The sequence below is a fragment of the Mizuhopecten yessoensis genome, unplaced genomic scaffold (assembly GCF_002113885.1).
Source record: "Mizuhopecten yessoensis strain PY_sf001 unplaced genomic scaffold, ASM211388v2 scaffold9253, whole genome shotgun sequence".
NCBI classification, from domain to species: domain Eukaryota; kingdom Metazoa; phylum Mollusca; class Bivalvia; order Pectinida; family Pectinidae; genus Mizuhopecten; species Mizuhopecten yessoensis.
In genome coordinates this window covers 336,834-359,954 of record NW_018407955.1, presented here as the reverse complement: position 1 = coordinate 359,954, position 23,121 = coordinate 336,834, and the positions used below count along the sequence as shown (strand labels likewise).

Genomic DNA, 23,121 nt, shown 5'->3' with positions numbered 1-23,121 from the left:
TTTGTTTTACGGTATCCACGAGTGACCAGGCGTCCGTTACAGATATCCATGATTTACAAGGATATTACCTGTCATTACACCTGAACGATCTAGCGCGACCGCCAACCTTTCATATTTACCTGTCCACGAGCATTCCGTCCTCTTCACTTACTCCCTGAACAGTTTTACGGGGCGGTTTTAGACTAATGATATCTGTATCGATTTTCCATATATTATGCAAAATACTTCTAAAATAATCTTAATATGCATATTTATAAGTTTTGCTTAATATAAAGCGTGAAATTCGTAAAACATTCCTACTTTCAAATTCGAAGTTATCGGTGGGAGGACAAACTAACAGCGCCTAACAGTACCCCGAAATACAATTGAATGGCGGTTGGAACGAGCAGGCGAGTTTCGTACAGTTAGTGTAACTCAGGTGTGTGGATACGTAAACATGTAGGATTTGTGATTTTTGGAATTTACACGACCATGCCACTTCCAGAGAGAATTATCCAGCCTGTGTGTTTAGGGGGACATCCTCTGGACATCTCGAAGGCGGAGGAGGGTACCGCTCACCTGACGGTAGCCTCTAATTCATTGATTGGAGCTTTACTACAGCTTGCCAGTTTGGTTAGGCATGCCGATGATCTGTTTTGTGATATTTCGGATGAGTGTCAGAAAATCTTCGATCGGTCAGAAAGGATCTCAAAGAAACTTTCAAATATTGAAGTGACTGTCTCGAAGCTAGATGCAAAGGATGTAGCTATACGTAAGTATCTTATCTTGACTGTATAACATGCTGTGTATTTCACCGGTGTGCGGAAATGTAAAACACGGTCATTACCTGTGGGCATTTCCCTTTCGTTATCAGCAGAGGAAACGAGCGCTTTCTATCAGGTGACCGCACGTAGGCTGTTTCGAATTTAAAAAATACAGCCATTTTAATTTTATTATTAGATACATTGTTTCACATTGTTGATTTTGTTGTATTTTTAGCTAAACGAAGTAGCAGTCTTATTGTAATAAATAATCGTGAAATAAGAAGGCAGCAATTAAATAAAATAAGAAAGCAGAAAACAAAACCATGAACTATAAGATAGATATTAAAGTCACTTCAGTGTTTTGACGTAGGAGAGTCAGGTTTGAAATTAATTTCATTGTATGAAAAATCCAAATATAGCTTAATTGGTAGTTTTTATTAGTCAGTCACGGCTAAAATTATTTAGAAAAATTGGTGAGATGTTTATATTGTCATTAGTGAGTTTTATTTCTGAAGCCTTGTGCAACCGTTCAAACCTTCCTTTATAATGTAAAGCAGTGACGTACAATATGCCTGTATAGGGAAGGTGTAACAAAACACCCACAGATTATTGATGACATATCGGTAGTGTCCGTTTAAAAATGCGTAGAAAATCTACACGTATATATCTTCAATCTTGTGATTATGTTAATACCTGTACAGGGAATCCCATGGCCATTGATCAAAAATGTGTCCACACCCACGTAAACAATTCTTAGATACGGACCTGTTTTAACGCCTTACCTATATTAAATTAACGCCTTACCTATATTAAAGACTTATTGGTGGTTTTTAACTCAGAAGATGGAGTATAACAAGTTCAGGTAATCATGAATCAAATAAGAGGTTCATACTTCATTTTTTGTGAATCAATAAACTAGGATGTGTTTCTGTAAGTAAGGGGCTATGGCATGTACAATCTGATAAAAACAGAAATACTAAAATGTGGTTAACCTATATAGGTAAATGTCATTTTCTTCGCCTATGATTGATATACCTCAAGTCAGAAACCTAATAGAATGCTTTTAAACTAGAATTACAATATTGTGAAAAAGGTGACATTTATAGAGGTAAATAGAAAATAGATATTATCCTTTACTTTTCGTTCTTAATCAGGTCAAAGTACAAATGAAAAATCAATTAATTAAGTGACCTGTTTCCTATTTAGTTAATGAGGGGTAGCCAAAGTGTACCTGATATATATATACATTTCAGTAAAGGCCACATCTTATCTTGAGTATTACCGAATAACTGTGAAAAGAATCACTATAACAAGATTATGTATCACAACGTGACATTTACAATGTCTCTTCAATATCATTCTATTGGCCAGATTGCAACTCAATCAGGACTTAGATATTCACAATTCCCGTCTGTCTGTACTAAGGTTTTAAAAGAAGAATGGTCAAGCTCCGTTTCCAAGTTATTAATTATCCCACATCAACTAAGTTTTCATGGCTTGCTTATCACATGCAATATATGCTTCGGATGCTGCTTCTGACCTACATTTTCCACTTCAGTGACCAGGTTATTAAGAAGTTTGGTTGAGGTCAGGCCCCATCTGCACTATGGTTAAGAAGATTGGTTTAGGTCACTTACCAAGTAACTTACTTGCCCTACAACAACTTAACTTGCATAGCTAATTATGTATCTAAGGATGCTTATCACATGTGATGCTTCAGATGCTGGTTTTGACCTACATTTCAGTTCAGTGACCAGGTTAAGAAGTTTGGTTAAGGTCAGTTACCAAGTCACTACTTGTTGTACAATTACTAAACTTGCATGGCTTATTGTAAGCCATGCAAGTTTAGTTGATGTTCAAGTAGTTGTGTAGTTGCATAAGTTAAGTATCTAAGGATGCTAATCCCATGCGATGCTTTATATGAAAATGTACTGTAGCAATCCGGCCATATCACCATTGGTGGTTTCTTATTTAAATCTTGTCTCATAAAAAAGTATTTTAATATTTGTTGAAAACACATAACCACTCCGAATATTATGGAAAGAGGAAGAATATAAGTGAATGTTTTCAAAAGGAAAAAATATTGATCAGGTCCTTCTGACATTCTTTGAGTTAAAATTTTGATAGATTTATTATTCAAATATACGATGGTTTACAACTGACATTCAGACATTAAAGCGAGAATAGTTACCCAAGAAAAGATGTGTTTATTCTTGGAAAAAGGACAGTTCCATCATTAAATCATGGAATGCGTTTGTTAGCAACTGTCCTAGCATAGCTGTCACAAAAGTTTAAAATGAAATCAGAAAGCTGTATCTTTGAGCAGGTATAACTTCCGTGTAGTGGATGTCATATTAATTCACCAGAACGTTTATCTCTATATAATGTAGAGGATACCAATAATGTAAGCAGCATTCATCATCATCGAAAACAATACCAGTCTATCGTTATAGTATACCCTGTGCATGCTTAGTTTTCATTAACTGTATGTATGAACATGTATGTATATTTCATTTGTCTTGATGCTAATCAATTACCAAGGTCTCTAAAGTTACATTTCAATCTCTTGGTCAGTGAAGTTAATTTAGACACGATGATGTTTAAAATTTTTCATTGAATAGATTACTTTGGCTCCAAGCAGAATAATTCCCAGACATATACCTACTTACTACATCGATGGCCATGGGCTAACTTAATCTAGTCAGAGTTTGTACAGTTTATGCTGGTGCACTATGACATTGCAAATATAACTAATGGATCCAATAATGTTACCATTAACTGAAATTTTTACAAAATCAAACAATGCCATAATTCAGAAATTGTAGCATTATATGATAAAAAACCTGACTTATTGTCATGAAACCATGTAAAAAATACAATGCATTCCCAGATGTTTCTTGTTTTTGACCATAAATAATTAATATTTGACATTTGTCGTATAGTTTGTACACTGTTTTGCAATTCTATACAACTGTACAATGTTTTGGTCTCCGGTGGGTTTGCCTTCCAATTTATCCACTATCCATTAGATATTATAGTGCTGAAGTCTATCCTGATAAATAGAGATCTCTAATACCCCGGCTGGTCCCATTGAGACTTGGCGCTGATATTGCTGCATCAATACAGCCAAGGCATACCATCAGATGGTTTATGATTCATGGCTGCTGGCAGTTATATTGATGAAGGTACCATTGATGAAGGAGTCTGATGGATCTGAAGAGAATATATCAATATTAATATGCTTACACAGTACACTAAGGAATGTTAACAGGGCACCAAAGGGACTTGTTATTATCTTTTGTAACCAGGTGGATCATTCTACTATTAGCTGTAATACAATAACAAAGAAAGGACTTGTCCGGTTTTAATCCCAAATCCCCTCTGTTTCTTGGGACAAATGAGGCAGGTGTCCCTGCCTGTCTCCTGACTCCAATAAAGGAGTAATGGATGCAGGTGCCCTCTATTACATGAGCCTAGGTTAGCTAATGACTCGGTTATAATTAAGTAATAGGTTCTGCAGGTGCCCTCTATAATAGATAACACAATCACTGGCTGTTATTGAAATATATATGAACTTTCAGATTTTCTTTGTTTTCCTATATTTTCATTGCTTTTAAAAGTTATTCATCTGTTCTGAAACACTTAAAATATATATTTTTTGATAAGGAGTGTAGTACATATGGCATATATTTGATTTCCCCCATTTTTAAGAATCCCTTGCAGTCACATCCTTGACCATGTTACGTATGACTCACACTTATTTACGGTACAGTATATCACTTTATAAATAATTATTTTTTCTCCCTGAAGGGTAAAACAGCTTTTGACCAACAGTCACCGTCAATTTATTATCATTTTCCGGTTTGTCCTGTTGGCTTTCTGATCAAGTCTAAGAAATACCCCCCAAGCACTGTCATTTATCACCTGTCTGCTGCAATTATCATGATACCTGTAAAACAGTTATAGTGATAGCTGGGGCAAGTGACCTCACAAAGCTGGAGCCTCTATTAAAATTAATTGTTTTATACACTATGTAGGTAAGTCAGAGTGGCAATAAACATGTACACGACTCAAAGTAACTTTTCTAAACCAGGCGCCACAGGGGCCAACAGAGAAGTGTAAAGACACCAAATGGAAAAGTTACAGGAGCCTCATTACAAAGTTTGTAATGTTTGAAAGTAATGAATAGAATTAGTTGTATGTTAAATGGACCAATTCATTGTTGTTACTACAAAATTATTTTGTCCAGTTGTAGTGGATCGCCTTTTCCGAAAAGACATTTTTGACACCAACTGGAATATTACCAGCTTGTATCCTGTGACTTATATATATATATACATTATATTCCAAAGGGAAAATTTATATATATATATACATTATATTCCAAAGGGAAAATTTAAATAGTATTGTATCAAAATGTAATCCTATTTTTACCAGAAGATATTTAATCATGTAGTGTTCCATTTTCATGCTGAATAGTGAATATGTCTGATTTTGTAATGGATTTAGTTATTCAAGTATCTAGTGGCCATGTGATATTTGTATCTCTTGGCTTAATTGTATGCAATTTGCTTCTTGGTCCAAATATTTCACTATTGTTAGAAATTCCCAAGATACAGCATTCACTGACTATACATTAACTCATTAAATGTATATTTGTAAATTACAAAAATGAAACACCGCATGAGTAAATAATAAATGAGAACATTTGTTAAAAATACGCTATTGTTTCCCAGAGCTCCTAGCTGGATATAAAGTATAACCTTGAATTATCGATTGAAAATAGAAGTCGAACAATAAATATTTTCTTGTCTTTGTCCCGTGTTAGAAACACATTTGGCACTTTCTATTTAGCAGAAACATTTCCTATCATGCATCAATGCAGTATACGATATTTAAACATGAACTTGAGACCATTGAATGAGTGCATTTCAATTTCGCCTGTAACATTACGACACCTGAGACTGTGAAATGCTTGTGATAACTACCACCCACTGAGACCCTTAGTAAGGAGAAACTGCCTAATATATCCCAGTAGACACACTTACAAATTAAACTGTTATTTCGGTTTTAATTGGGGTTCATTTTCTACATGTTTAATGTCATTAAGGGTAAAATTTCATATATCTCTCACAATGCAACATTCTCATATCAGTCCATATGATACCTTCTAGTGGCATGTGATACAGGTCTGAACCTCTGGGCACCCTCTGGCTGTGAGATGGCCACCCAGATAATTAGCTTTAATAGATCAGGTCTGGTACAGGTGAAAACAATGCCCCTAGCTTGAATGCTACCTGTCAGGTAGGTTACCTATTGGATAGTGTGATGGCAGTCAATTAATAAATTGTGCTTGTATACTGAGAAATGTGACAGGAGATGTCAAACTTTCAGAGTCAAATCAGCAAGATGTAGGTGTCACAGAGCTGAATAATTGTTTTCTGCTGTTAATTGGTCACCACATTCACTGTGATTTACACGTAGTGTAGGCATTGTCTTCAGTAGTGTTACTTCATTGTTTTTAGGTTTAGTATTTGTACATAACATCGATTAGTGAAAAGATACAGATAACAAGATTTACCTATTTTTTTTCTTAAGTATATACATGTATGCAACTTAAAATATTAGAAATGGATAATCACATTCATAGAAAAATCTTGACTTGATTTGCTTTAATTATGAAATGTTTATATTTATATTATAATTTATGACCCAAAAATCCAAATAATTCAATCATATCCCAAGAATTTCAAAAGAATTAATGAACAAGTTCTTAGTAGTCTGTTTAATTTTGTTATTAATGCAGATTTGTTTGTAAGAAGATCAAAAGATGCATATATTTACAAGATGTATGTATATTGAACATTTAAAATAATTACTTTTGAATCCATTTGCTTTCAGAGCTTGGACTTTGTTCTTTTGGTAAGGCATGTTGTAATGAATCCTCTCTCGTTTGTTGATTTGTTCAAGTTTTATGTTTAATATCATAAATCTATGTGTCACCTTGTCATTGGAACGGTTTGTCTAAACTGAGGATGTGTCATTTCCACATTTATTAAACCTTCATGCCTGTAACTCCAAGGAGATGGGTATATATATGTGTGGTACTGACACCTTTGTGGACTAATTCCTCTGACCTATCTCCTGCACATATTAACATCAATTAACACTATCTCTAAGTAAATTTACAATCAAACACTCATTGATAAAAACTAAATTTTGTCAAAATCTATCAATCACTCGGAAATTATATACAATACAATAAAATTTTCATTTATAATTCTCTAAATTGAATAATTTATTGATTTCACATGTCTGTTTAATTCAAATTCAGTTGAAAGATATTATGGACGTGTCACTTAATTCAAGGCGATGACAGTAAACAACATTTTGACAATATTAGGTATAGAATCATTATGCCTTAATGTGTCAGTTATGATCCCTTTTGCCTTGAATGTGAATCTTGCATAATAAACGACATCTAAATATAACCAAACCATACATGTATGTTGTTCCCATGCAAGTAATGTGTCAAACAAATTTTGTAACATATGCACTTGGATTTTATGTTCTGCACACGAACTAACAGATAAGACAGACCCTTTATCTTCTGTGATAATCAATGACTGTTTCATATTGGTCCCTGATTGTATGAGTCTGGCATTTATTGGTGATAAACACACTGAGGATCTGTATGGGGGGACAGGGTAGGGGGACACAATATTGTAACAAACACAGCTCAGCATCTGTATGGGAGGGGGGGCTGCAGGCTTGGGCACAATGTTGAAATTGACACAGCAACTGTTTTGGGGGACAAGGGGGCGGGGAGAACACAATGTTATAAGAAATACAGGATCAGAATGGGGGAACAATTTGGAAACGGACAGTAGAAATCTGTATTGGGGACATAGGGTTGGCAGTGCCAGGATCGCTGTATGAGGGCCAATTCAAGGGGATGCATAGGGGACACCTTTGGAAGGACAGTCTATTGCAATAGACACGGGATCTGTTTGAGGGGCAAGAGCTTGCTGGACTCAATATTGTAACAGACAAGTTCTGTATAGGAGCCAAGGGGAGGATTCAGCATATTGTAAATGACAAAGGATCTGAATACGGACATGGGAAAGAAACATTTATCATTCATTTGAAATGTTATATTGAAATGTTAGGTTTATATATTTTTGCTTCTGAATTCCTTTCTTTTCAGAGAATTGTTCATATATCAATATTATTTTCAGAGTTGCATGTACATCAGTATAAGGAAGGCTATCGTGTTTAGCTTTGACACGTAATAACTTTCCTGGTAATGTACATGTACATATAAAATTTCAGAAATATCACATATCGAAACGAAATGTTTTGACATTCAATCATATGAAGACGTCAGCTCCTTTTCAATTATACATATCATCAGGCATTTTTTTTACCTGTAATGTCACCAAAATCAGGTAAATATTACAGGTATGGTAATTCAGACGAATAAAAAACGTTTTAATGTGCATTATATTCCTTTTTTGCATTTTTTTTGGAGATTGTATCAAATGTGAAGGTCTTCATGCTTGTTTGCTTAAGGTAATAAGTTGTGAGTCATTCAAGAAAAGTTGATGTGAAAGCTCTATATACCGTACAGGTATGGAACCACCTACAATATAACCTGCACACATCCCGTGATGATAAAAGATTGATAAGCCCAGCCAGGATATTTTTATATCTCTGCTCTGATGTGTGTAGATATGCCATAATGATAGGTAAAATATATAGAGTGTAAATACATGTGAATATACCAGTAAATCCTTGTGGGATGACTCGACTTCCAAGTTTAAAGTTGCATCATGCTATTACTGGTATATAATTTGACACCGGTAATTGTAGGGTGACGTTAGTATTGGGTATCGTGTACCAGTATAAAACACGACGTGACGAATCCTATCACTAGCTCGTATATAGGAACCCTGCAGGGACGTTCTGTAACCTTCAGACAAAGTTTTATTTTAAAATTTATCGAGTTTACTAAATGCATGGTTATATCTTTTGTTGTGGTTTTACCTTTGGTTAGATGTTGCTGTGTGGTCCCCCATATTTTGCCCCATGAAGTGCAATACAAATCAACCCCAATAGGTATTATTGATCAGCGATTTTGTCCTAAATCATCACAGGTAACTAATACCGGACAGGTGGTGTAGGCGGGTTTCAAATTCTATCCATTGTCTCCTTCGTCAGATTTCCATGTACATGTACATGTATCATCATGATCAATGAATAAAGCTCTGTAATAGCAGTCACCTGTACCACTGCAGATTTGAGCAGGGCTGCTACCAATACCCAATGAGGAGGCTTTTTCCTATTTTCAGGGAAAATCCTTTTTTTTCTTTTTCAGCGAAACCCCAACATATACAAGATGCTCCTGAAAATTTAATTTCTGATTATCTTTTTTGGTTCTCTATTTGTTTTTAAGTGACCTTCTGATATCCTTCATGCATAATACCATACATGTTGTTGAACTCTGTGATATACCAAGTGTAATATGGATAGGAATAATACATGTGGAGACTTTGTGACTACTTCAGGGTGAGAAATTAATTTGAAGTTTAGCGGTCTTCGATTCAATTTGTTACATTAAAGCACCCTTGTAAACCCTGTATCGGACCAGTGACAGCAATGGGTGCACATAAAGATAAATTCTATTATGGTCTTGGAGACCAGCTTTGCAATTAATTGGTAGAGCAGTTTCATGCAGACAGTTATTTTAGTTTCAATCAGACTCCAGTACCTATTCCAAATGAGTCTACCAGACCACATAACAACAAGATTCTGATAGGGGGTTTACCTGAGAATAGTCCTCCTGAGAGAATTCAAGATAACTAAGCATTGAATCTAAATTTCCTCCGATAAACTCTTGCTACAGTACATGCACATTAAACAGCAATGTACTACTCCTTGAGTGAATGATTGGAATATTGTTCAGATAGAACTGACTGGTACACAGTACTGTACCACTTTACCTGGAGCAGGATGAAACACAGCATTTGCATATTGAATACTATTTTATCATATACAAGTAACTAAACACCATTTAGGTTTAAAAATCCATCTAGTTTTATGAGATTATGTTAATTTCATGTGGTTTTTTTGGCTTTTTATTTGTATTATTAGCATTATGTATGAGCTGCTTTGCATAACTAACATTTTTATGCTTCAAATATTATTCTGTGTTTTGGTTCAAGGTTCTAGCTTAATTTGTCAACTGTGTTCGGTGTTATAGGCTGTGTTGTTGCTTTAAATATTCTTATTCTTGAACAGTTAAACCTTTAACTCAAAAAGTGCAGGAAAAAATCCACTCAAGATGCTTTTAATGATAATTATAAGGAAGTGATATAAAAAAACAAGAGGCATTTGTTTTAAAATTTGAACACATTTTTCTTTTGCAAACCAAACTGTCCAGACCAAAGAGGTTCTATAATGAAAGGGGCCTGTATAGAGGTGTTTTAAGCATTTTATCCTCTGGATCTTAAATACCTAATGAACAAATGACTCTACAATGTCATGCACTGACATCACTTTCTGATGTTACTAAGTTCAGGGTTGGGAAAATGTTGGAAATGAAAGTTTTGAAGACGTATACTTGTTACTTTTCACACTGAACAAACATTATATCATATCCTGATGTTTTAAGGGTGCATTGAAATGTCAAACCTTGATCTCATAATATTCTTGACATATCAAAATAATTACACTATCTTTGAAAGCATCAAATTACCACAAGACACTATCTTTAAAGAGATAATGCTGTACCCAGGGACTGATCATGTGGTTGGCAGATAACTTAACAACATAATTTCAAAAGTCCTGATGTCACAGTGATGTCAAATTGTAATATTGTATAGACAAATAAATATGTTATGTTGTATTGACGTTGTAGGTAAGTATCAATGCAACATCGTGGTCAGAATCTGATGTGGTTAATTACATTTTACTAACATACCCTCTTGGTAATACAAGGTAATGAAATATCCTGATCTTGAGATGGGATCTAATCTTGAGCTGTAACAAGTTTAAAGCAATGAAGAAGGGAATAGACGCTGTTGAAGTTAACGAGGAACATTAAACCTTTATATAATTATTGAGCAAATAATTTCTTTTTCTTTTGTGAATTTTGAGTATGAAGTTACTTTGCTTATTGTTCGCGATGTCTCACAATTAAATATGTTTGTGTTGTTGCCTTTTTGTCCAGAGTTTAATAGTGTTGAAGTTTTTTAATGAAGACTATTTTGTGTAGCAGATATATATCTTTGAAAACTTTGCTTCAGACTGTCCTTGAAATCAGAGGTGAGAAAGTTGACACATGCCAATAAATGAATATACATAGACCAAGGTGGTCGACTATACAGCTACCTTACCAGGCCAAAGAAGGATATATCTTTGTGTGTTCACGCCCAACATACTTACCAATTCTGTGTAAGGTTTAGTGACATAATACATCTTTCACTTGAAATAATGTCTTAGAATTATGGAAAATCAACATGTATAGTAGATCTGTTATTTAACAGGAAGCTCGCTCTTATTCCTATCCTTCGGCCAGTAATTCAGTACCCTGTGTTTTGTGTCTGTTACAATGTTTGTGCTATGGATTTACTACCCCTTGTGTAGAATTATAAGGAACAAGTTGTTAGCCTTTGTTGCCAGATTTACCACAGAATTCATGTCTTAGAATGGAAAATATTGACAAGAAGAAATTCTAAGGATTTTTCAGAAGTTAGCATTACAGAAACAAAAAGTATTTAAGTGAACATTTGATTTAGTTTTGAATGAAATAAACTCTAGCGTTTTAAAGGTTGAAATTTATTTTGTCTCGGTTAGGGATCATCTCAACTTTGTAATCTCAATATTACCAGAACCTTTCAGTTTGATGAAAATGATTTGTATTTGATTTAATTGAACTAAAATATTTCAGTTAAAAATAGGAATTGATGCCCTTAAAATGAACGGAGAAAGCTTAAGAACAAATGCGGACTCTTGAGTCTTGGTACCTTCAGTTCTAATGGCAAGTTTTAACCAGAAAAGGGTTTTTATAGTGGAAAGTTGGTCGTTTACTGCTGTAGAGACTTTAACAATGGTTACACAGCTTCAGGGGTTTTGTGTGACAATACTTGGGTACTTTTATATGTGTCTGTGGACTGTTTAATTTCTTCCTCAAGAGCACAAAATCAAATTAAAATTCTGACAGAATTACCACTGCTACTGGAGAGTCCAAATTAATTCTTGTAGATGACAGGACATTCTTATTAACTTCAAGTTGGAATTAATTTTGTGTGACTTGGTGTTAGGTTTGGCATTAAAAACCAATTACCCCGACTGGACTTCATTGTAGCCTGTTTTTAGTATGGGAGGTTGTAAATCTCACCCAGCTCTGTCAATCAATGGAGAAATTTGACTTTCAGATGAGAAGAGTTCTCAGGGCTAAGTATATTACTGTTGGAGTGAATAATGCCCCGGGTTTACTCATAGCTATAATGCTAATGTTGTTTATAAACAGAATAAACTGGAATACCACGAGGGTAGAGAATTGGTCCTGTTGCTTGTCAAATTTCACAGATATGATTTTTATATGTATATACAATGTATATACAATGTATCAAGAACCTGATCGCCTCGCCTTGAACTTATACTTCTAGAAATTTATTTATTATTCATAGAACTGATCAATCTTTGATAAAATAACACAACATGGATATATGGTATACATGTATGACCGAGATAGAATCCTGCTTATAAGTACATGTACTATTTGATATGTGCTAGATTTTCAATAAGGTGACGATCTCCTGGTGCCTATATATGGCATTAACTTGATTTATAGTGCTCGGTAAAGTTAAGTAAACCTATAGATCTGAGTGTTCATTTCACTGCTGGTGATGATAGATATTTCCATGGCAACCATTTTACTCCAAATATGATGTATTTTACAACATGGTCTTGCCACGTGCTCCATGTGAGTTCACCTCTCACAAAAACAACCTCCATTAATTTTTCGTCGGAGAAGTGTGCTTTGGCAGGCCATAAAAAGCAAGACAATGTTTCTGTTATTGTTATGGTCGGGGAGGGAAGCCCCCTTGAGTATCGGTTACCCAGTCGGCTCCTGTGCAATTGTTCATTATTAGTTTATGCATTGACTGGAAGGAAATGTTGACAAATTACAAATCTCATTAGCTGTGGATAGTACCTTATTTGGCGTTGTGATGAACTCTGGTGCGTTCGTCCTCCAGGGTGTGTCCCTGAGAGGAGAGAGATGTGTTATTGTTTTACCTTGAGTCTGAGTGAATTACAGGACTGTCAGCTAGGGAACAATACAAGGAGTTAGTGTGTAAATATACTCTTGACTTATTATTGTAAGACATATTTTGAGCCTGAAGTAATATTCAGCTAAGAAACATTGTACAAGGGTCAAGACCAGAGATTGTTTTAGGATGGGACAACAATGAAATATGTTATTAACCTCTATGTTTGAAAATAGAAAAAAATAGATGGTTCACACATGTATATTAATATAATAGAAATGCAACAACAAATTGATCAAATAAATACTTCTGCATAGGGATAAAACTATAGGAAAATTAACTGATTTTAAGAGAATATTGATTGCTGAGGGAAGTCTGTAATGTACAATCTGTGCATGTATGTCCCTTGAGACTTTAATATAGGTGGCAGATTACTTTAGTCTTCTCTTCGCCAATAGAGCCAGCCCTTATTCTGGTTTCTGAGGTTGACCTCTCCGATTGGAATCCATGCTCATGATTACTTACCTGAGCTTGTCAGTTCTCATTTGTCTAACAGGGTAGGTTGTAACATGTACCCCAGTGCATAACGCAAATGTTTTTACAAGCAGGGGAAATGGAGTTCTTAATTCATTCTGGGTCTATACATGCATGTTTTAATCAACTGAAATGATAGACAGATATAGGTCATAAAGTGGTAAAATGAAAATATGCACAATATCTATCATAATTAGGAAACAAAAGAACCACATTATTTGTAATGGCAATTGCAGTAAATTGCTGTAATGATTTCTTTCTTTTTTCGAAATGGTGTTTATTAACCTTCAGATGACCTTCAGATGACGAGATTTGAGACTGTTATTTAGATTGAGTGACTGGTAAGGTTTAGGATCAGTGAACGGACCAGGTATTTGTAAATCTCCGACCATGTCTTGACCAGGTACAGATCTTGTTGTCATCTCCTCAGTAGTCTGCTGTGCCACCAAACATCATTGTACCATTCATGTGGCCACATTTAAACTTCATTTACACTAGTTAGATTTACATCTTGTTTGTAGTATAGGTAGTAGTATCATTTACATTTACAAGGCTTTGGTGCCTTAAGGTGTATTCTCCAAGTTAACAATGGTATTCAAAACTTTTCATAGTAAATTATTTCAAAATTGCTCAAGGAACTGTTAGCCTTGAAAATTATTCAAGGATGTAATGATACAAAATGTTCAAAATCATTCAATGGAATTTCTTTTTCATTTATTAAACATTCATATTGACCAAAAGAACAGCCTTTCAACGTTATTAAAAAAATTTCTAAAATTTCAATGTGAAGATGTTTTATTTCTCCGACCTTTTTCGTAAATATTTATTAAATGACATTGAATTTAGTTATAATTATGCTTATACATAGGCTTCCATTTTACTTGATTCGTTTAAAGAATGTAGACATAAATATATTGGGTATTTCTAGACTACTATTTTCAGGAACCATGTTAAACATAGGTCAGCCACTCCTTTGTTGGTTTTCTCTGGTAGCTTTGCTCTGTACCTACAAACATGACCTGGTCCAGTTCTGTGGTCTGGGCAAAGATAATCTCCGTGTGATATCAGAGCACCACAGGAAGACCGGATTGGAAACTGTCAACAGCAAACGGTATGCCTCCCGGGTACAAAAATATTGTGTCAGATGGCTTCCTGTTCTTAAAAAGAAATTAATTTTCATTTATTGTTTGGCTGAAGATTAAAACTTATTGATCATGAACTCAAGGACAGGCGAATAACATACCCGACAAATTTGTTGGCTAATAACGCAGTTGGATTTGTTTGCATACAAGTTAGCGTTTGGCCTGAAAGATTGTGGTCACTCAGATCTGGCCAGGTATATTTAAATGTACCTTAAGAAAACTGTGTCACAGAATACTGAGTCATATACTAGCTGATCATGATGTCCTAGTACTTGAATATTCTTTAGGATGTTTCTGGTACAGTGTATGTCAATAATTAAAGCACAGTGAAATGTTATTTGAATCATTTTGATACAGCTATATACCTGTACTAAACATAAAGATATATGCAGAATTCAGTTTAGTATGATCTTACCAAGCTATTTGTAATAGGGGTATTGGTCTTAGCTAAGATTTTTCTAATAGAATATGGAAAGTGGGTCAATGACACGGCTATTATCAGGTAATGAATGTCAAATCAACCAGCTTTTCTATAGGGTTTTTGATGTTGAGTCGGATACATTTTTATGCAAGATTCTACATCATTACTTGGCACCCCAACTTTTACTAAGGAGGTCAGGAGTGTAGAGAACTTATGATTTTAGATTAAGGAATATACTTTGAAGTCTTGTAGTTCAACAGGAGTGACACAAATAACAAAAAGATTATTTTTCTGAGTTGTGACAGAAAACTTCAGATGTGTCATGTGAAATACTATGAAAGGTTGGGAAAGGTAAATGGATGAAACAGAAAGTAACCGACCTATATACTATATGTTAGAAGTGTAGGAGTAGGTGTGGGTTATCTGAAGGCCTGCTGACAATAGTGTTTGTCTTGTCACCATTGACGGCGCTTATGTTAGTGTAAATTGGCCAAGAATGTGTGAGCACTAAACTGTGTAAGTACTAAATACTGTTACCATCACTACTGTCATTGGTGCTGACGAGTGTCGCAGGGATGTCTCCTACCTGTCAGGTGGTGTCAGGTGTGCACAGGTACATGGTAATAATCATATGTACACTAAAGGTCATTTGACCCGTCAGTCTTGTTAAAGCTTTGACAACCTTTAGTTGTAATTAACCCCGAAATGTACAGGGGTATCCAATATCTCTTTACTGGCAGTCCAGGTATAAAAAGCTAGAGAAGCCTAAAAGCTTTAAACACAAGGTATATGCATATGTTGGTTGCAGATTGATAGAAGATTTTGTTTCTGTTCAATGCAATAAATACACCATGGATTCAATATCAATAGTTCCTTGTGTATTTTGGAGTATTTTTATATTACAAGAATAAGGGAAAAGTAAACAAGGGAAATAAAATTCTAGTAATGATAATTATAAAGGTACAGCTTATAAAGAGGACAATGCTTCCTATGGCAGTGTCATCATTCTATGGGCATACACCTGTCTGATAGTCCTTACCCACATGTAATTACAGGTATATGGTCTGTGAAATAGTGTGTGGTTTGGTGATGGCTGGTAATAAGGTAGTATCAGTCGTGTATGACACTAGCAATATATACTATTTACTGAGGGGTACTTGCCTACCTTATCTAGGTACATTGTAGAAAGGTTAATTTTCCCTCTACGTTCTTGTGGGATTGTGTGACTGTACTTTTATGTAAATGAACTGTGGAAGTAGAAAGTACAGGGTTAAACGAGGTTGAATGAAGGCTGTTAATGCTGGGGATTGTGAATGGAACCAACTGTCCATACCAAGGATTGTCAAAATGCTGGCAATTCAACACTATTCTTGTGTAGTTGTTGTACATGTAAAAGTATGTAAGAGTTTCCAATCAGAAAACATGGCTTTCCATTTGTATAAAGGCTACATTTTTTTTACCAAATCTGTGAATAACCTGAAGTACCTGCATTATGAAGGAATTCGAAAATGGGTATGGGATGGTTTAACATTCAGCAGCGTGATACCTATTGGGATAAAAACTTCAGTACATGTGTACTAGAAATTGTTGATGGTAAGATCAAGACATGATCTCAGTTGTGCCTCTTCTCGTATTCTTAGAAATTTCAGAAAATCAGTGGAACTTTGTGCTAATTATACTGTAATTCCAAAGCATGTAGGATGCAAATATGCAGTTGCCATAGTAACAAATCTTCTTTTCTGTTGGAATTTAATTCTGTGCCATCCGGGGATTAGATTCAAAGCTTATTGCTTTTGTAGGATTTTGATCACCTACATATGGGCAGGAGGTTTTAAAAGTTCTGGCATGAATTAAAAGTAATATACTGAAACACATTTATTAGAGTATACCCTGATTTCATTCTAAATTTATTCATCAACCAAAATCTGTGAATAAAGGAATGCCTTCAATATATTACACCTAAGGTTAACATTTCTTACCGGAAAACACTCGGCTTCTATGTTAGGGCTATATTGATTGTATTCAGTACTATTCGCTATATGTATGTTTTTATGATATCTGAATTCCAGCATTTTGATCATATTAAAATAGTTCCCAAAGATGAATAATCAAAGACTATTTTTGTGCTGCTCTCTCAATGAGATATAGGAGAATGTTCACCAGCAAACAAACATGGTCACATATGTATTGCAGGACAATATTTGGGTCATCTTGTGACTTTGTTTTGCTGTATATATATATAGACTAATCTCTCATGGTACTTTTGCAGAGCAGTAATTAAAATGCATCACATGGGGAAATTGATGTTGGGTTATACAGCTGTCACCATTATCAATACTATCGGGCTGCCATCTTGATTTCCTGATAACAGAATATTTTATTCACTCTTTATAAATTGCAATCTCTGATATAACAGCCAGGTGTCGTGGTACAGTCAGAACGGTCTAATGTACCCAACATCTGCATGCCACAAAAAATACATTTATAATGGAGAGATGATCAAAAATGCTAATGAAACACATTGCTATACTTGTATTTGGCATGGTAAATCAATGGGAATAGTATTTGCATATTAAACTTGATTATACCTTGATCATATCATATGTTGGAAAACCTATACAACTTTTGCACACCAATCTACCTGAGTATGAAATTCATTGATTTCTTTTATATTCAACAATGGATTTTTTACCTAGTAAAACATTCAAACTTTTTGTTAATTACCAATTAAGTGTTCCATTAGAATTGTAAGATGAAAATATTTGCGGTTTTGTCACTGTCATAATTCATCAATAATGTTCATGTCATTATTAAAGAATTTTATAGGTATTTTTGTTCAGTATATGTGTATAATTTTTTCATCCACAGTTTCTGTGGATTTGTCAGCACCTTTTGTTAGTTTAAATATTGATGCACCTGTATGGTCTCAAAATGAATTATGGGAGAGAATTTTGTTGTAATGCGGAAAGTGACAGTCTCAATGGTTCGTACATCCTGTTGGACTATTAGTCATATACATTGAGCACGGAATCCTGACATGGTGGAAATTGAATGTCCATAAGTATGATTGATGGTCACTGTGTTTTCAATCAGATGATAAATATCCATATAATATATCTATACATTAGTTTAGTCTTTCACCATTACTGATCAATTTCATGATTATTTGGGAATATTTTAAACCAACTTGGCCGGAGGTTAGTGTAATGAGCATTATTGATTAGGGATTGTGGTACAGATTTGATCACAGTAATAACTGGACATGCGTCATTAGGTAGGCTTTGTCATTGTAATGTAGTGGTAGGATTATAAGATTTAGTGAGATTTTATCCAGCTATATAGTGATGTTAATCTAAGGTTTAGTGCCACATAAACAATTATTTCTTAATTTGACATACATTAAAATGAAAATAAACACTTTCTTGTACAATAATCCTAATGCAGGTTTCATGTTTTTTTTCAATGAATCATCTAGGTGTATGATGTCACAAACTGTGGGAAAGTTCTTACCGCTATATCTGACAACAGAGAATGTGAAATATGGGAAAATGTTTCAGGTGTATACAAACAACTTTTAAGTAAATTTTCTTGTTAAATTTGTGGAAGTGTTTGGTATGAACATAAATCTTTATTATTTATGGACAGTGTTTAAAGCTGGAGGGAATGCAAAGATGGACTTTTTCCTGTGAAGATTTCTATTATACATTTTATGAAAATATTTTTTGTTGCTAAACATGGAAAGGATAGTGATCAGAGATTATACTGGGTAGGTGGTAAATGTCTGCCAGTGAGTCATGATGGAATACAGATTATAATTATAAACATAGGAGAAAACTTTACGATAATGGGGTATAATTATCAAAGTTATAGGTTTTACTATAAATAAAACTATTTTGTAATGTACCAAGATGATTTAGTGGTTCACAGTCATTCACAATTAAGTGATGAAGTGTGCTAGTCATTCACATCACCTTATTGAGCAAGTCTATTAGTATAAAATTAAACTGTATCTTTATAACTCTACATGAAGATGAGAAATTTTACTGTCCAAATGAATGTTTATTAACCTGTACATACACCAGTGACTCATATGTTAATATTTTTACGTAGTTTTTTAATCTTATCTTTTAGACTCGGTGATAGTATTATACAAATACAAACATGTAGACTTGCACAAGTCCTGAGAATTAGACATCATAATTGTGATGACCAGGGTGATTTTTGAAAATGTATATAAGTTTTTGAAGGTAATGGTGGATGTTATCCTTGTTCAATTTTTACTAATAAAGTCTTTTGGAATATTAAGTGACTACCTCAAGGCCTGATGTTTTGGCATGTTCCTTTCTGTTTTCTTTCATATTAGAGGAGTATTGCCATATGCTCAGATGATGCTGGTCCTTGGTGCAAAATTACCATTGTATATGTAGTTCTAAAACTTCTCTGTAATCTTTATACCGGTAAGTAATTTATTTGTTAATATGTCAGATAAAAAAAAAGATACAGGAAATAAATCCTGTGACATGTTTGGAATACAGTAGGTAGGCTGATAAAACACCCTAATCATCCTTTAGTATACATGTACTTATGTCAATGTGACATTTTCTAAAATGTCAATTAAGTAAAATGCAATCTCTATTTGAATTCAGAAGTATCCTTCTTGTAGTTGGACAAAAAAATATATATGATATATTAAATATTTTTACTTCAATGTAGTTAGAACATTTTGACTTTTAAAATTCTACATAAAGCTGACAATGAAAATGCTGTGAACATCTTGCTGTTCTTCAGTACATGCATGGTCAGCTTAATGAAAGCAGGACATTTTAGATCAAATGTAATTTAAAAATTGTAGAAGCTCATTTCCTTCAGATTTGTATCAATCAGATTTATGCCAAAAGCCAAGAAACTTTAAAAGCAACAACCAATGACAGCAGTGAGCTATTTGATAGAATGAGTAGAGAACCAAAAATGTTAGCTATCAAAAGTAACTTGTAAAGCTTTGAACAACAAGAGCTCTTTAGTGGAGACGGACACACTGGCAAGGCAGTGGGAGACTGTGTTAGCACACCTTAAGCTTGTGTCACATGGAGAACAGGTATAAACAAACATGTTAGGTGTTACCTGTAAGGTAAGCAATCTACACACACAGGTGGGAGTTTGTTAAGTTTATATACAGTCCTGCCAAAATGTAATCAGAGTGTCAAGGTTTTTCTGGCCTTGTAATTTTGTAGATTGTAACAATTTGCAAGTCCTGTTGCTGGTAATAGCAGTGAACTGAGACATGACCAATTATGGAATGACATAGGAATCTATATCTGTCGGATAGATTCCTTAGATTTTCTGTAGCTTTTTGTATACAGTGTGACATTGATCATCTTCATTGTAATTGAAATTTTGTGCAGAAATAAATATGAAACGCTACTTGAAGAAGCAAAAAACAAAATACAAAGGGATATTGCCGTTCCTAGGTACATGTATACGGAAAAACCTTGATATAATACCCCACATTTCATTTTTCATCTTACTTCCTTTTTACCATGTCAGTTCCTTTAAAAATTCCCTCAATATATAGTCAGACCCATTTTAATGACAAAATTCCTTTGAATTCCAAAATTCAAATGATGGCAGTATAAAAAGTTTTACTATAATAAATGTATGTACATATCTCCCTAATGTCACATATTTAGTATAAGAATAGTAGCTTAATTATTTTAGCTATATATATCATGATCTGGCAGTCAAATATTTGCCAACCTTTCAAATGATTTAAAATGGTAGAAACAATATTTATCACATTATGTACTGTGTTATCAAGTGAATATACCCATGTCATATTTGTTTTAGAAAATTGTCGTTTTACACGAATGAATGCCACAAATCTTGATCATGTGATAAAAAGGATCTTACACTCTTTTTCATTTCATATGAAATTCATGAAACTCGTCATTTTTTTTTCATTTTAGCTCGTCAGAAGCTCGCTAAATCTGAAAAATTCTTAGTCTTGTTTCATAAGATCCTATATATACGGCACATTGTATAAACAATATGTTACAATAATGATTCCCTTTTGACAAAATAGTAGGGTCATACCTGTAATGGATTGAGTTAAATTCTGTTTGAAAAAAAAGCGATAAATTCAGTATGTAAAGTCAGTTAGAGTCGTTTAAGAAGCTGAATGCAGTCAGAAAAAGTATATGGTTGAGAAGTCATAAGAATATGTTTATGGTTGACACATGACACATGACTGAAGTCATAAGAATATGTTTATGGTTGACACATGGATCACCCTATTATGATACATAATGAAGCAGGTTTGCTGTTTAAAAATAACCTGAAGTGCTTTATGATGCTTTATAGGAAATACAAAAGTTCAATTATTGATTGTGTTTGATGTTGACGTATATATTTGGATACTGAGTGTGTCACTGGTGCATGATTTAGCTCAATATCTGTTGTAGGTCTAAAGGAGATAGTGACTGGTACGTGTTGTGGTTTCTATAAGGTTAAATGGAGATTGTTACTGGTACGTGTTGTGGTTTCTATAAGGTCTAATGGAGATTGTTACTGGTACGTGTGGTGGTTGCTATAAGGTCTCATGGAGATTGTTACTGGTATATGTTGTGGTTTCTGTAAGGTCTAATGGAGATTGTTACTGGTACGTGTGGTGGTTGCTATAAGGTCTCATGGAGATTGTTACTGGTATATGTTGTGGTTTCTGTAAGGTCTAATGGAGATTGTTACTGGTACGTGTGGTGGTTTCTATAAGGTCTCATGGAGATTGTTACTGGTATATGTTGTGGTTTCTATAAGGTCTAATGGAGATTGTTACTGGTACGTGTTGTGGTTTCTTTAAGGTCTAATGGAGATTGTTAATGGTACGTGTGGTGGTTTCGATAAGGTCTCATGGAGATTGTTACTTGTACGTGTGGTGGTTTCTTTAAGGCCTAATGGAGGTTGTTACTTGTACGTGTGGTGGTTTCTTTAAGGTCTAATGGAGATTGGTACTGGTACGTGTGGTGGTTTCGATAAGGTCTCATGGAGGTTGTTACTGGTACATGTTGTCGTTTCTATAAGGTCTAATGGCGATTGTTACTGGTACGTGTGGGGGTTTCTATAAGGTCGAATGGAGATTGTTACTGATATGTGTTGTGGGTTCTATAAGGTCTAATGGGGGTTGTTACTGGTACCTGTTCTGGTTTCTATAAGGTTAAATGGAGATTGTTACTGGCACGTGTGGTGGTTTCTTTAAGGTGTAATGGAGGTTGTTACTTGTACGTGTGGTGGTTGCTATAAGGTCTCATGGAGGTTGTTACTGGTATGTGTTGTAGCTTCTATAAGGTCTAATGGGGGTTGTTACTGGTACGTGTTGTGGTTTCTTTAAAGTCTAATAGAGATTGTTACTGGTAGATGTTGTGGTTTCTATGAGGTCTAATGGAGATTGGTACTGGTACGTGTGGTTGTTTCTGTAAGGGCTAGTGGAGATTGTTACTGATATGTCTTGTGGTTTCTATAAGGTTTAATGGAGATTGTTAATGGTACGTGTGGTGGGTTCTATAAGGGCTCATGGAGATTGTTACTGTTATGTGTTGTAGTTTCTATAAGGTTAAATGGTGGTTGTTACTGGTACATGTTGTCGTTTCTATAAGGTCTAATGGAGATTGTTACTGGTATGTGTTGTGGTTTCTTTGAAGTCAAATAGAAATTGTTATTGGTACGTGTTGTGGTTTTTTAAATCAGGTCTTCCCGTATTGGAGGTTGTCACTCGATCAGATCTGTGTTGTGGTTCCCAAAAGTCTAAGCTACTATATTATATCGGGTCACTGATACATGTTGTGGTTCCGGCAGGTCTAGATCTTGTCCAGGATTGATACTATTACCAAGGGCCTGTATATAATACAGAGCTGGGATAGGAGTTGTACCTTTAACACAAGGTACTGTAAGGGAACGGCTGGTCTCCATTGTTATGTATTGGTGCTGTTTACCTGAACATAGATACATATGTACTA

The 23,121-nt window shown here is 34.6% G+C and overlaps 1 protein-coding gene across 2 annotated transcripts in view; it reads left to right on the top strand.

Moving 5' to 3' along the window:
* Window positions 1–359: 359 nt before the first annotated feature.
* The window catches only part of LOC110457581, a 56,664-nt gene continuing 33,902 nt past the window's right edge, over window positions 360–23,121 (top strand). The window contains exons 1-2 of one of the 2 annotated variants that reach the window (XM_021508912.1): window positions 360–751; window positions 6,645–6,665. In XM_021508912.1, the coding sequence (XP_021364587.1) occupies window positions 472–751; window positions 6,645–6,665 (301 nt within the window). In that variant the 5' untranslated portion in view covers window positions 360–471. The remainder of the gene's footprint in view (window positions 752–6,644; window positions 6,666–23,121) is intronic. The other variant, XM_021508913.1, reaches the window with a different exon arrangement.